This window comes from Lactuca sativa, chromosome 4 (assembly GCF_002870075.4).
Source record: "Lactuca sativa cultivar Salinas chromosome 4, Lsat_Salinas_v11, whole genome shotgun sequence".
In the NCBI taxonomy this organism is placed as follows: domain Eukaryota; kingdom Viridiplantae; phylum Streptophyta; class Magnoliopsida; order Asterales; family Asteraceae; genus Lactuca; species Lactuca sativa.
Genome location: NC_056626.2, coordinates 279,497,772 through 279,512,845, shown reverse-complemented (window position 1 = coordinate 279,512,845; position 15,074 = coordinate 279,497,772). Strand labels below are relative to the sequence as shown.

Genomic DNA, 15,074 nt, shown 5'->3' with positions numbered 1-15,074 from the left:
AAAATTAAATGATGTTTTTTCAAAACGCATTATAAAAGCTAGATCTTTAAAAGGATTGAAAACTAGAACGCCCTGTGTATAATCGAGTATCATTAGCTAACCTAAAATCCTATTATGTAAAATGTCCTCTATATGATTGTATTTTCATACTAGTATTCTTTTTAAAAACAAATGCATAGTTTTAACTGTACTCTATATAATAGAAACTTATTAAAATATGAAAAAAGATATTGCACTTTTAGTTATTTTAGAAAATAAATAACTACGCAATAATTAAATGTGACTTGAGAAATAATCTTAATATTAAAAAAAAATACGTTTTATTACCAAAAAAATCACTTAGGAATGAAAATTAACAGTTTTTTTGTTTCAATGGATTGGAATTCAAACTTCAAAGGAATTGACCAATTCCATCGTACCAAATCATCAAATAGGTCAAATATGTAAAATGGCAATGAGATTACATAATTATATGCTTCTAAAACTGGATACAAGAGTAATCATGATAAGCTTAATGTTGAAACAAAACAAAATACATTATCATTCAGAATGGCATAAAGTTGCTATATACAAACCAAACTACCTACAAATACATTAGCGGGTGGTTGTCCAAAAGGGTAGGGTAGGGCACTGGCAGGGCAACAAATCCAATGAACTTGGTATCTATCTGTTAAACTGGAATTGTACCAAAAATAAGATGAGGTCAGAAAAAATGGTTTGGTGTAATTGAAATAAGCATGTGAAAGTACATTGTTGGTTTCTGTATTTGCCCTGATTTGGTTGGTAACTGGGAAAATTTATTTTTTTTAAAACAATTATATATATATATATATATATATATATATATATATATATATATATATATATATATATATATATATATATATATATATATGAAGTGGCTAAATAAAATCGATGCATAACTTTTCCATTTGTGATTTGACACCTGAATGAATTATTGTTATGAATTTTGATTTACTAATGCTTTAAAATGGATGAATCAAGAACTTACATACCTTTATGAGGTGATAATCTAAAAAATCCTAGCCTCTCATGTCATGAAGAATCCTCCATCTGAAATAATGAAGTTTTTTCCACTAGAGAATTTAAAGAAAACCGAATTAGCAGAGTATTAGACAATTATTATGTCACATTTCAGCATTAGTATTAGACTGACATTTCAGCATTTGTTACAAAGTACAAACACACTGAACTGGACAAGCTTAAGCTTGCAAGGGGCAGGGATGGCTATTTCTGATGATGAGGAGGGCATTCATGTCTTTTGCACAGACAGACAGACAGACAGACAGACATAAGATAAGATTGAGTGGGATGAAAAAAGTCAAGAGATGAAACAAAACTCTCACCGTCACATGTAACTGATTCTGGAGAAATGAAGTTGTGAGAAGAAATTATCTGCTTTTGACGCTTGCACAATTCACCATCATGCGGATCCGGATCCTCTACCCTTTTCCCATGATTTCTAGCAGACTAACATATAAATATAATTACAGTTAAAAAAATTATTATTTTTATTATGTTATTTGCCTTCCCTCACAACTATGAAGTAACTAGCATATAATATTTAAAAGAAACAAGAGATTTGAGATGCAGGAGGAAAGTGACTACTTCTACTTGCCTGTTTTGGGTTGGAATCACTTTTCTTATAGAGCAATGAAGGCAGTAAAATACTTGTTGGAGTTGGAATGTGTGAGTGTGACATTCCACTACTCTTTGTCTCAACCAAATACTTGGCTCCAAAGATAGCTACAGCATGCAGCCTCTGCATGCAACAAGATAATACATATCCATTAATCTGTCTGTCTGCTGATATCATATAACAAAGGACAAATTGCACCAAATACCATCCATTAATCCTGCCATTTTCTGCGTAATAGGTTAGCAGGTAATGCCAGAAAACTTACAGAGGTTTTGTGAACATCAAGTGCATCTTCAGCCCTCTTGATAGCATTGAAAGTATTATGCAAATCAGAAACAACTTTACCGATCCGATTCATATCACCATCTACAAAACTAGGGTTGAGTAATGCCTCCAAAGTAAAAACAATTGGGCTGCAAAACAACAGATGAAATATATGATATTCCTGCAAAACTCTAGTGGATCAGCTTTGTAGAGCTATTTTCAACAAGGGCATTCACATCTTCTTTTTTTTTTTTCAAAGAATGAATTTACCTACAAAGAACCTTAGGCCTTAAGGATAAGGAGCCTCTGTTCCATCTTTTTGGGTGGGACAAAAGACTGGAATTCATGTCCCATTGTCCAATGCAAACAGGTAGACTTTATTCGAACCACTAATTAACTTACCTGAAAAAGGAATCATATTTGTCTTCCTGGGAGGGAAAATCAGTATCATGAGCAAGAATGTGGATTAAAAACATCAATGAGCACACAGGATCATCAGTCACATCTGCCACTTTAGGTTCTCTGTGGTGTTTCCTTATAATTTCTGCCATATAATTTAGTGACTAACAAGAGAAGGTTATTATTAGAAGAAAAAAGATTTTAACAAAATTATTAAACCAAAACTTTTGGCATACTTCATCTTTTTGTGACGAATCAGAAGCAGCAGCCAATGCAAAAGCACATAAATATTTACAATGAAGGACATTATTCTTCAAAAGCTTGAACGTTTTTTTGAGGAATAATCTCCGTACCATACAAGAATGGTCCTGCAGTGCAGAAATGCATTGTGTAGTGAGTAATGCTCATTCAACATACCTTAAATATTTTCACAGCCTACAAGTCAAAAAATAGCAGCCTACTTAAACTTTAACTTGATTATTATAGCATCCTACTTTCATTTCTTCCTATTTCAGCATTGAATTCTGAAAACCCTAAGCAATACAAACAACTTTTATTGCTATAATTGGGTGGATTTTTCATAGAAAAAAAAAACATGTATTATCAGGTGTAGACCGAATGAACAATGATTCTTTATAAAATCTTTAGCATGTGTTTAAAAGGAGAAAGATTCAAACCTTGGCTGTCAAGAGAGTTTGGTGATAAATATGTGGTGAAATATGTGAATCCCACATTTGAGAAAGCCGAAGAACAGATGTAGCTGCAGCTAATCTGAGATGGTCCTTGTCATCTTCACTGTTATACACATAAAAGCATGGAAGGCTTAAGAAAAAACATCTTTCCAATAATATAATCTAAGTGTGCACACAAGGAATGATCATCATATATCTAAGTGTTAAATGCAATGTATTATCGTTGATTTGTTCCTATCATAGCATCCTACTTCCATTTCTTCCTATCAAAGCATTGTACTTTGAAAATCTACCCAATTATAGCAATTTCATATAAATACAAAGACAGATTTTCAAAATAAAATTTCCTATGAAGAAAAACTGGAAGTACATTGTTATAACTGGGTATAGTTTCCAAAATCCACTGCCTTACAAAGAAAAAAAAAAAAGTGAAAGTACGATATTGTAATGGAACTACAACGCCATAACTGGGTAGATTTGTCAAAGTAGAAAAAAAAAATGAAAGTAGGATGTTGTAATAAGAAAGAAATGAATGTAGGATGCTATAAAATAGAAATATGTTGCTACTTCTTGCATTTAGCCCTAAAAATATACAGAAAATGGCTAAAGTTAGTGGTTTTACAAAGTGCAATCATTAATGGACATAAGTCATATGCATAATGCATAAGAGTAAAAGCATCAAATTTAGACAAAAAGTACTTCAATCTCCATAAGAATCCATACCCGGAGAGAGTGCCTCCAGAAACCTCAGCCCTTTGAAGCATCCGTGATATAAGAGTAAGTAGTTCATCAATTGGACGAGCAACACCAGTACGCTGATGTGGCAAAAAGCTTCTGACAAGTGCTTTAAGCCCAAAAATCTGAAAATGACACCATTGCCTAAACTTTAAGTAATGGATTATGCCAAAAAATCATAACATGGTCAGACATTTATAGAAATGTCAATAAATATGGTTTAAAAAGGGAATGTCAGTAATTTATAGAAATGAATCAGACAAGTTTATGGAAGGAAAGCAGAGTTCCATCATTAGTGAATTCCAACATCATTAAACACCCAATGGTGTGAATTTGAATTCCAATTCCAATTCCAGCTGAAGAATACCACGGAAGGCATGGAACCAATGATAAGCCAAACAATGCCAAAAAAGCAGGAAGTTAACTAGTGATCACCTTCAAATTGCATGAAGTACTGCTGCATTCGGATGAAACTATATCGTCTGACATTCCGACCTAAGACAAAAAAAAAATATCAGGGCGAGGAATTTATAGCATATGCTAAGATATAAATGACAAGGCAGAAAGGGTAGTAGTAGAATGAAATAAAAATATTACCTCATTTACTAGTAAGATATTTTCAACAATATACCGAGTGATCTCTTCAGCATGGGGTTCAAATGCAGAAACAGAATGCTGAGCCATGCAGCCCAACGACTGCAAAACTGTAGGAGTAGGTGGCCCACTTTTAAGAGCATCCACAAGTTTCTAATAAGAAAAGCAACAGTGTAGGTAAGGTGAGTGTGAGTGTCCTTTATAAAGAAGGTTTAATTATTTAGAGAAGAAACAACATATAATGCAGAGTGTATATACGTATCGTATTGGTGTTACTTAACAAGTTTTTTTGTGCTTAAACTTATACTATATTAAAATTAGTTTGCACTTGCACCATTTTATGTTTGTTTATCGTGTGAACTGAAAACAATGTTACAGCAACATGAACGACTTGCTTCCAAAAGGTGTGCTTATCAGTTTTTCTTGGTGTATCAAGTCATTACCCTTCAAATAAAATGAAGCAAGTATCCTATGTATGTCAATGTTAAAATGAGATATTGCAGTTTATCAGCAAATAAACAGATCCAAAACTCATTGATACCCTATTTATTGCAGATTATGAGATGAAAACAAAATGAGTTAGATAAAGAAAAAGCTGATAGACCTTGCACAGATCTGAGAGACTGGAGTGCTCAGAAGTAACCATCAATCCACTGATTGCAGAAACAGCAAGCTTGGCCTGAGCACGACTTCCATCCAGGCAGATCCTCTCTAAGAAAGGGTAGATAACACTACACAATACATTTGTAAAAAAGTTAGGACTTCATGGAGAAAGCTTCCTTTCCTTGACTTTCTATATTATGTTTTTTCTTTCTGCATTAAGCTATATCCCCATTGAGTCATAGAAACAGCACCATCATGTGTGCGCGCGCGTGTGTGTGTGTGTATATATATATATATATATATATATATATATATATATAATTCCTGTGATAGTAGACTTGGCTGAACCTGAAAAACTATCCTAACCAGCATTGAACATGAGTCACCAAAACCGAAACAATTACAACTACCTGAGGTCAATAGAAATATGAGGTCCAGCTTTAGCTAACATTTCAAGCAGCTCGTTACAGAATAAGGATTTATCTTCTAACAATAGAGTGCAGAATTGCTCTTCTGAACCTCTAAGAAGGATTGGGAAAGCATTAACAATAACCTACACGGAAAGATACATAAAATTCTTTCAGTAGAAAACACAAAACAGTTCAAGTTTTAACTTTTAAGCAAATGAATTAGCTACAACCACCATCTTAACCAGCCTTAATATAAATCGGCACATTTAGGTTTTAACATTAACCACTTTTTGGACTAAAATGTCTTAACTTGATGCCATAACTCTTACCGATGGCATAGATCCATGACCTCAAACAAAAATAAGAAATTCAGATGTAGTATTTCCTTCTTAATGAATTGGGAAAGCAGTCAGAAATTCTTGCATATGGCATAATTTCTGAGGTCAAGGCGACAAAGAATCTAATTAAAACAGCCAACGTGTTGCTAGATTTAACAGAACTGTGAGTATTTAGATAGAGGAATGAAATGATATATATATATATATATATATATATATATATATATATATATATATATATATATATATATATATAATATTAATGAATCTGTGATCTTATTAATATATTTCTCCTGGTCTGGTTAAGAAGCAGAGGCACATACCATAAGAAGTGACACACACGCATTCTTTAATTTCGCCTCTTGAAACTTGTCTTCAGAAAGATGATCTAGTATACAACTCACGTGATCAAAGCTAAAAATATTATATGAGCATTTTGTTGTGAGCGATTGTAGAAACTCAAAATCCAACTGCATGTCCTTCATCTTGCTCTTGCTGACACAATTATCCTTCAAAAAGAAGAAACAAAATGGAGATATAAACTACCATGTTGATGAACAATAACAATATACTGTAAGTAATTGAAAAGAAAACAGATAAATACAGTTGATAACACTTTGCTGTGTTTGGTTTTGCTGTTTTGTTAATAATTGGCATACATCTTCAAGCATATTACTTTGTACATCTTAATGGCACATCGATAGTAAGAGCATCCTAAAAGCTTAATTCCAAATGGCATGCTACCCTTTTACCAATCAGCAAAACTAGCAACCCGATTAGTGTTATCCCTTCTAGAACAAAGTTCTGCCTTTACTATTATTCTTCTAGCATTTCTATTAAATGCAAAGAAAGAATTCAAAGAAATGTACAATGGTTGCATTCTAAATAATGAGACAAGTAAACCTTGAACTTTTGGTTTATGAATAGAATATTGACCAAAAGGTTGTATTGATAGACTATCTCGTTAGTGAGAGTAATGGTCACCATAAGACATAATTGATTCATTAAGATGTCTTGTGGTTAAGTTGTGCATTGTTTGTTTGTATATAAATTATAATTGTGTTGTTGTTCGAACTACTTGTAACTCGTCAACTTTCTAAGCTATAACATGCTGTATGATGCACATTCCAGGTTTTAAGAAGGATGATTTTGTGTGAAAAGCATAAGTGTAGTTATGAGGCACAGGGTTAGAGCGTATTTATTAGGTACATGTGTGTAAAAGTGTGAAGATAGCAACAGCCAACAGATATTATCATAAGTGCGTAAAGCAAAGGTATTAGAAATACTCATTGTAACTAGAATAGATGTAATTCTAGTTTGTAATCTTTAATGATTTGGAGGTCTTGCATTTCCATTGCGGTATTTTAGCCTCCATAACTTGGTATGCTATAGCTCCAAAAATTATGAGTTGTCTGTCAATTTAAATAAACTATACATTTTTTCCTCTCTAACACAAAAAACTTCCAAATTTTCACTTTTCAGGTCCATTATAGTCTCCAAAACAGCTAATTCATGTTTAAAACGGCCACTATTTTATATAAAAATATCATATTTGAAAAAAATATTGCCTTCAAGTTGACTTGAAAGCTACTTAGTCAATTATAAAAACTCTCGTTTAAGAGCAGAAACAGACATTGATGAAGGGGAACAAAAAACTCACTCTCATAATTCGGGAGCTTCCAAACTTGAGTTCAACCAAAATCTCTTTGAGGGAGTCAAAAATGTCAGCATCTTTCACCAGATGTAACTTATGGAAGGACTCTTCTGCTTTGATTGGTATAGGAAAGCATGTCGACATTTTGGCAAACAACTTTTTGATTCTTTCTTCCTTTCTCACAGAGAAATACTGTTGCATCATAGGTCATACATATATGACAAATATTAGCAAAAGTGAAGATTCCCATCTTTCAATACGGCTTATTTTTTGTTTCTTTCTCTAAATAAGGACTTGAGAACACAGAGTGTGTTAACCATAAAATGATCTTAAACTTTTTACCTTTTCATTTGTCCGGAGCTCAAGGTAACTCTGCATCTCAATTTGCAACCTGAAACAAAACTGAGATTGTTAAGCAGTTTGTTTTTTATTAAGTGGAGAGCAACAGCTGGTTTATAGTTACCTTTTTTTCTGACACAAGATGGCAGTCAATGCCTTCTCATGAGCTGAGGTAAAGATTGCATTCCGGTGATCTGATGCCGAAGCCGAATGTGAAAACAAGAAAAGCCAGTGCCTAGTCCTCTCCTCAACAGAAAGTGAAATGGGAAACAAACTCTCCTCAAGAATATGCTCTATGTTCTGAGGACTGAGGGACACATTTCACAAAAAAGTTACTTCTCTACATAAGAGAACTTTGCAATGTACTTTCACTGATTTGTTTATTATAGCCTTCTACGTTGAGTTCTTCCTAATCCTATTGCAGCATTGTCCTTTGAAAACACTATCGAATTATAGCAATCTCAAACAATTTTCACTGCTATAACTGGGTAGATTTAGAAAGAATAATATCCTGATTTGAAAAAACTGAAAGTAAAATGCTATAACTAGGTTAGATTTTTTTACAAGTACAGTGCTTTCATATGAAATAAACAAAAATTGAAAAAGTGATGCTTTTTAAAGAAACGAAATGGAAGTAGGATGCTAGCTATAATACACAAAAAAAAAGGAAGTACATTGCTATTTCTTGCGTTTAGCCCAAAATTTAAACATACCCAAAGTCTGTGTCTTTGTCATAGCATAGCATCAGAATACCACAAGGTATTTGTTCGAATTCAAGACTCAATTTGATGATGCCTTCAGAGCATCTATTACAATAATGGTGATAGACATCTAGTAGCATCTGCAACACTTTCTTTCTAACAGTAACCTTTATAGACAGAGAGAGAAAAAAAAACAATAATAAGTTGTCAGACAATTGTAAAAGAGTACAGCCAACATGAGGAGGTAAATCATAATGTCCCGAGAGCAAGAAAGGGTTGAAGTAAGTGAAATAATGAACCTTCTTGTCACGTAATCTTTTAGCAGCTTGAGCTATGATTTCAAGTGGTAAAGGTCTGAGATTAGACTTGGCAAGATCACACACCACTGCAACTGCTTGTATTCTCACTTTATCATCAAAGTCCAAAAGGCGGCCTTCAAGGGCAGCTAAGGTAAGAAAACATGGAAATACATGAATATTGAAAGCTGGCAACAAGCAAACTAACATATGGATAAAAATAAATAGTTGCTTACATAGAACTGCAATGGATTCCTCCCCTGATGGATTGGTGAAGTAAAAAGGTTTAGCACATAATACAGCATTAACCCTAACTGCAGCAGACTTGTCAGAGAATCTATTTAGAAACTCTATGAACAGACGATGGTACTCTTGAGCAACATGACGCCCAGGAATTGAAAATAGTCTTCCGACAAATTTCACAGCTGTTATCCGAACATCAACCTGATCAGTCTGTAAATTACAAAAAAAAAAAAAAAATAGAAACTGTGTTAAGGATGAATATGCTAAAAGGTAATTTGATTTTGAAAAAGCCAAAAAGAGACACACACACACACACACCAGTAGTTCCTGAGTTAAATTGGGTACAACAGCAATGAGCATTTCTGGAGCACACTTGAAGATTTCATATATAATGGTATGATATGACTCTTTAAGCTCACTGTTTACGCCATCTCTGTCCAAGATACAACAGTTGAGAAAACGACAAACCACCGGTTGAAGCACCTGACTGCAACCTTCAATAACTGAAACACCAAGCTGAAAAGATGCATCCTGAAAATGTACACTGGTTACTTACTAACTAAATAATCATCCTACCCACCACAAATCTGAGTCTTACCAACATAATGGTATATGTTACTATGTTAATATTAGCAAATAAATAAATAACTATGACCGACATTGCTTTTACAAGAAAATAAGTTGAAGGAGGGAGCAAAAGCAAGCCCAATTTACAAGCAAGCAAATTGTAAAACTGTCAAAATAGTAACTAAAAATCTACATTAATATAATAATATTAGAACTGGGACATGAGAGAAATATAAAGGAATCACCTCCCTCATTAATAAAATATATACATGTAACTGAGAGAGAGAGAGAGAGAGAGAGAGAGAGAGAGAGAGAGACTAGCCATTTACCTTTGAGTCCTTTAAAAGACTTTGCAAAATCACTTCTAGAAGTGCTTGAGAAACTTTCTCCTGAAAGATAAGTGACATTATGGATGACATTGCACCATATACATTTGAAGGATGCTCTTTCCTGCAAGACAACAGGTAAAACACCAATGCATATAAGAGATGGGAAAAAAAAAAGATCCTTGCTGTATTTTCTTTTAAGGCTAAATGCAACAAATACCAACACACCTTCATTTATTTGTTTATTATAAGCATCTTACTTTCATTTCTTTCTATTATAGCTTTTCTTGTTCAAAAACTGTACTTCAAAAAATCTACCCAACTATAACATTATACTTTCATTTTTTATTTGAAGTTGAACGTTGTACTTTAAAAATAGACAAAACTTCAAAAATGGTCCTTGTGGTTTTCGAAAATATCAAGTTTAGTCCCTAAGTTCAAAAAACCTCACAGATGGTCCCTGTGGTTTCAAAACTTTTAATGTTTAGTCATTCCGTCTAACACCGTCAGTTTTCTACCGTTAAGTGAAGGGCATTTTCGTCATTTCAATATCCAGGGACCATTTATGAGGTTTTCTATTTTTTTTTGAAAAAAAAGAAAAAAAAAATGAAATTTAAAAGGGTCTCTCTCTCTCTCTCTCTCTCTCTCTCTCTCTCTCTCTCTCTCTCTCTCTCTCTCTCTCTCTCTCTCCTCCCTCCCTCCCTCCCTCCCTCCCTCCCTCTCTCTCTCTCTCTCTCTCTCTCTCTCTCTCTCTCTCTCTCTCTCTATTCTTCAAATCCCAAAACCCTTTTCCTTTTCCTTCTTAATTCTTCTTTTTCGACCATCTTCCGGACTCTCTCCTCCTCTTGGTCTTCAACAAGATCGGTGATGCCAAGGCTTTAGGTCGTTGTTGCATTGTTTCCAAGCGATTTCATACCCTTGTTCCTCAGGTCGAAAATCTCCGACGATGATGCCACCTCCGCCTCCGGTGCCTCCGATAAATCTTGTGGACCCTTTTCCAGTCTTGTTTGTCTCGTCTTTGGTGGAATCGTTAAGCCCATCCAAGCTCTTGGAAACTTTTTGGGTCCCAAGAGATCTTCATCCTCCTTATATGCCGGTAACAACGTTGATGCTAATGATGATCTTGAACATGGAGGTGGAGTTACGCACCATTCTCCCACTCAAGTTCTCAAAAACTCCGTCGAAAACGTTGATGCTGATGATGATCTTGTGGTTTTACAGTGGTGCTTCGTGTTGTAGATTAAGGATTCGGATTCCGATTTCACGATGATCGGTGTAATGAATTCCATGAACACTTCCATTAATGAAGTCGGCAAATGCTTGGATTCTCAGTTATGGCACGCATGTGTTGGTGGTATGGTACAATTGCCGCCATTAAACTCCAAGGTATTCTACTTCCCTCAAGGCCACGCCGAACATGCTGCATCAGGAAACGTGAATTTTGGGGATTTCTCTCGAATCCCACCTTACATTAGTTTGGGGATACGAGAACTGGATGCTCAAAAGCTTGATAATTGCTTCGACCTACAGTGTCAACAAGATGATCAACAAAGCAAAGCAGCTATCTGATGTTTCGAGAGATAGGGTAGGGTTTTTATTAATCTGGTAGCTCTGCTCCACCATTATTGTCTGGATTTCTTGATTTTTTTTTGGAGGAGATGACGGATTACACGAAACATTTGTTGTATTTTCTAGAATGTTGTCCATTGATATGATATGAATTAGGGCAGATTAACAAAATTGGGTTTTTTTATAAGGTTAGTGGGTAAAGCTTTTGATTTCTTCCATGGATTGTAGTTCTGGAAATGCACACACATTTGCTTTCAATGGAAACTGGGAAGAGGAAGAGGAAGAGGACGAAGAGAGAGAGAGAGAGAGAGAGAGAGAGAGAGAGGACCCCTTGCATATTAAATTTTATTTATTTATTTATTTAAAAAAAAGTAACTGAAAACCTCATAAATGGTCCCTGTGTAGTGAAATACCAAAAATGCCCCTGACTTAACGGCTAAATGGTAACGGAGTTAACCGAAAGGACCAAATGTTAAAAGTTTTGAAACCACAGGGACCATCTGTGAGGTTTTTTGAACTTAGGGACTAAACTTGATATTTTCAAAAACCACAAGGACCATTTTTGAAGTTTTGTCTTAAAAATATATACTCAATGAACACTGAAAATTGCTTTGTGCTTGGATGACATTGGTGCAATCGGGTAGATTTTTGTTGTGATAGGAAGAAATAAAAGTAGAATGCTATAATAAACAAAAAAAATGGAACTATATGTAGCCCTTTCTTTTATTGAGGTTGCTTGTTTGGGTAAGCACATAAATAGTCCAAATGTGTAACACAATTATTAACTTGCATTAGTCAAGCAGATCAAAAGAGAGAATGAATCAGCATAGATAAGTCATGTGAAATACAAGCGAGAACTTCAACTGACACACCAATATAAGTAAACTCACAATAAGGATAGGCTAGTACATTGTCTGACAACAAGATGAGCGACCAATACGAAAAACAAAGATATTCCTTGCATAAAGGGAAAAAAGAAGTGTACCTTATGACACTGAAAAAGATATTGAACATCTTCAGGACTAGATCTTCACATCCTGTATCTAGCATTAGCACACAGAAATTGTATCTTGCAATTGTTTCCAATAGTGCTACCCTCTTTGAGAAATATGGGCTTTTGGTATCAGCAAGCTCCACAAACATACCCAAAAAGAGTTGATAGATGTCCTGAGATAAGTGCTTAAACATCAGCATTAATGAAAAAGAAATAGTCCCTGTTCAGATTCAGACAAACATCCAGCACTTAAACATGCCCTTACCCTGAAGTCTTCATCACTAAAACCAGGATTCGGTGCGAGTATCCGAAGTATTTCACATACACAGATGGCAACCAAAAGCCTCAAATCTTTGTCCTTTTGCTTCAACAAGCCATGCTTCAGTAGAGAATCACTCAAGGGCTTTATGGCAGGCTTTAGCAAATGTGATTGTGCTTGTAACTTTGGTAATGCACTTGCAGCTTGCTGCCAAAAGCCAAGATATGCAACCAAACTTAACATCAAACTTTAAGCATTGACTAGAAAGACAGTCACCCCTCAAGACATGTAGAGCATTCTATATAGTATATATATATATATATATATATATATATATATATATATATATATATATATATATATATATATATATAAAGGAGCATCCAACATAATAAGAGAATAACCACCATGAACCACTTATTACAACGGACTCATATCACAGCTTCTTACATTCTGCTAATCATTATATAGCTATCTACAGGTAATGTAACCTTATGAGAGTATCTATAGAACGGAAGTCAACATGTTAACCAAAGCCAAAAGAGCCCTTGAGGTTGGATGGGAGACCCCAATGTATATATATATATATATATATATAAGAGGTTATAAGATTGTATCTAGCCGATCACCGATGTGAGACTCCAGCACCCCACCTAACACATAGGCTTGATGAAATGATGATGTTTATGCTGGGCAACGTAGTGCTAGATGTCAGATTTGATACCATGTTATGAATGATGAATCAGTTGGCAACCGATGATGATGATGATGAACACTGATAAATGAAGCTAAAGACTTGAGAGAATGTTGTATTTACCATGAGATGGAAGAGGGAGAAACAGTTATATACCTAACATAAAAGATGTAATGAGAATAATAGTCCCAAGACTGTACATAACTACAATAATAGCTATAATAATGCTAACATGTAAGTATGCTCCAGCAAACAACTTCTGCCACATTTTTTCTTAACCAACCCCAACAGTTCAGATTGAAATTCACGGCTCGCCCCTTTGATTCATATGTTGTGTAATGTGCTCCCTTCATAGTTACCGGAAACGCTCAAGTAGTGGCGTCCCCGTACCCAATCGAAGCGAAATCGGTCCGATACGTGATATATGGCGAATCCCAAATTGGATCCAATCGATCCCAATCGTGATCCCAATCGATCCTAATAGCAATCCTTATCGAACCTAATAGCGTTCCTGGTGTGAAAAAACGAGCGTACCTGAAGTCGATTTTGTTGCTTGCGATTGGACTTTAGGCGTCGATTTTGTTATTAAGTATTATGATGAAGTAATTGTGGTATTTCTTTTGTTTCTGTTTCGATAATTGGTACTTTTTTTTATAAAGTATTTTATGTTTGAACTTTGAAGTGTTAAACTGTTAAGTAATAGTATACATATATTTTATAAAATGTCTTAGATTTAGGAACACTGTACCGGACTATACAATACACTGTACCGGTTCGTACCGAAATGAGCCTACCCTCCGTACCCGATACACTACATGTCGCGAACCGCGTACCGTACCGCGTTTCTGGTAACTATGGCTCCCTTCCAGCGGTGCACCTCTTTATGAGCCATCTTGGCTTGGGACAAAGCTAAAAAAACCTAATTAACTGGGACATAGGGTATTAGGGTATCAATAAAACCAACCAGATGACAAGATTAATATATGCCTACCTGATATATCATATATGTACCAACCAACTATGAACATAAACCCTCCCTACGGGACGAGCTAAAAAAACCCTGATTATGAACCGGAAATCAAGTGCACTATTTGCTCAGAATGTGTCGATATTTCATGGGGAAAAGGCAGAATAGTACATTTGTGGGTGTATGCCTACAGAAATGTAAAACTTTGGAAAATAGTTATAACATAAAATCAACTAATTGCAGATGAATGCTTACTCGTAGCAATTTTACAAGGGAATCTTTGTGAGGACATTTCTGTTTGGCAGCGAGTTGTTTGCCAACATCGCGAATTAGTTCCTTTGCAGTCTTACCGTCGGTGTCCGACATCGTCGGAGCTGAAACTCGAGAGCGCCAAAGAGGGACTTTGAGGGGGAATGAAAACTTCAAAACAGCGGACCACTATAAATCTTTTGAGTGAGTAGCAAAAATCGTCCGTGGATTTTTGTCAACTCGAATAAATATGGGTTTTTCTATAATTACACGATAAAATTTCCAAACGCATAACCAAATGATTGATTTGGTTTTATATACAGTCAAATAGTCAAATCTTCCAACAATCCGTTTACATAAAGTATGTTTTCATTTTTAGCCCTTCTTTTTTAGTATGTATCTCAAAATTTACCTTTTACTTAATTTCCACACCTCGGTTCGTTTTGGGCTATGTTTGACGGATTAACTGAAAAGCTTGCTGATTGCTGAAAAGCTAGCTGTTAAATAAAAAGCTAGCTGAT

The 15,074-nt window shown here is 34.9% G+C and overlaps 1 protein-coding gene across 2 annotated transcripts; it reads right to left on the bottom strand.

Annotated features, from left to right (window-relative positions):
- Nucleotides 1-440: 440 nt before the first annotated feature.
- Nucleotides 441-14,818, bottom strand: LOC111885804 (sister chromatid cohesion protein PDS5 homolog B). 2 transcript variants are annotated; one of them, XM_023882036.3, is made up of 25 exons: nucleotides 14,560-14,818; nucleotides 12,650-12,850; nucleotides 12,376-12,557; nucleotides 9,825-9,945; nucleotides 9,247-9,459; nucleotides 8,922-9,138; nucleotides 8,689-8,834; nucleotides 8,402-8,556; nucleotides 7,813-7,995; nucleotides 7,692-7,740; nucleotides 7,356-7,541; nucleotides 6,019-6,204; nucleotides 5,355-5,500; nucleotides 4,949-5,075; nucleotides 4,348-4,497; nucleotides 4,186-4,245; nucleotides 3,739-3,875; nucleotides 3,001-3,118; nucleotides 2,560-2,691; nucleotides 2,327-2,487; nucleotides 1,926-2,073; nucleotides 1,640-1,783; nucleotides 1,368-1,491; nucleotides 1,017-1,097; nucleotides 441-675 (listed from the first exon to the last, which is right to left on the bottom strand). In XM_023882036.3, the coding sequence occupies exons 1-24, from the start codon at nucleotides 14,668-14,670 to the stop codon at nucleotides 1,057-1,059; spliced, it is 3,438 nt and encodes a 1,145-aa protein (XP_023737804.1). In that variant the 5' UTR covers nucleotides 14,671-14,818; the 3' UTR covers nucleotides 441-675; nucleotides 1,017-1,056. The 2 variants fall into 2 exon arrangements, with proteins under 2 accessions (XP_023737804.1, XP_023737807.1); XM_023882039.3 differs by having other exon boundaries at nucleotides 5,358-5,500.
- Nucleotides 14,819-15,074: the final 256 nt, after the last annotated feature.

What these genes read in the sequence shown, in the direction of transcription:
- LOC111885804 (XM_023882036.3), bottom strand. Translation starts at nt 14,670, where the DNA reads ATGTCGGACACCGACGGTAAGACTGCAAAGGAACTAATTCGCGATGTT. An exon ending in ATTTCTATTGACCTCAGGTA is followed by an intron (nt 5,076 to 5,354) that starts GTTGTAATTGTT and finishes TGTATTGTGTAG; the next exon opens with TGTTATCTACCCTTTCTTAG. An exon ending in ATTCGTCACAAAAAGATGAA is followed by an intron (nt 2,488 to 2,559) that starts GTATGCCAAAAG and finishes TTCTCTTGTTAG; the next exon opens with TCACTAAATTATATGGCAGA.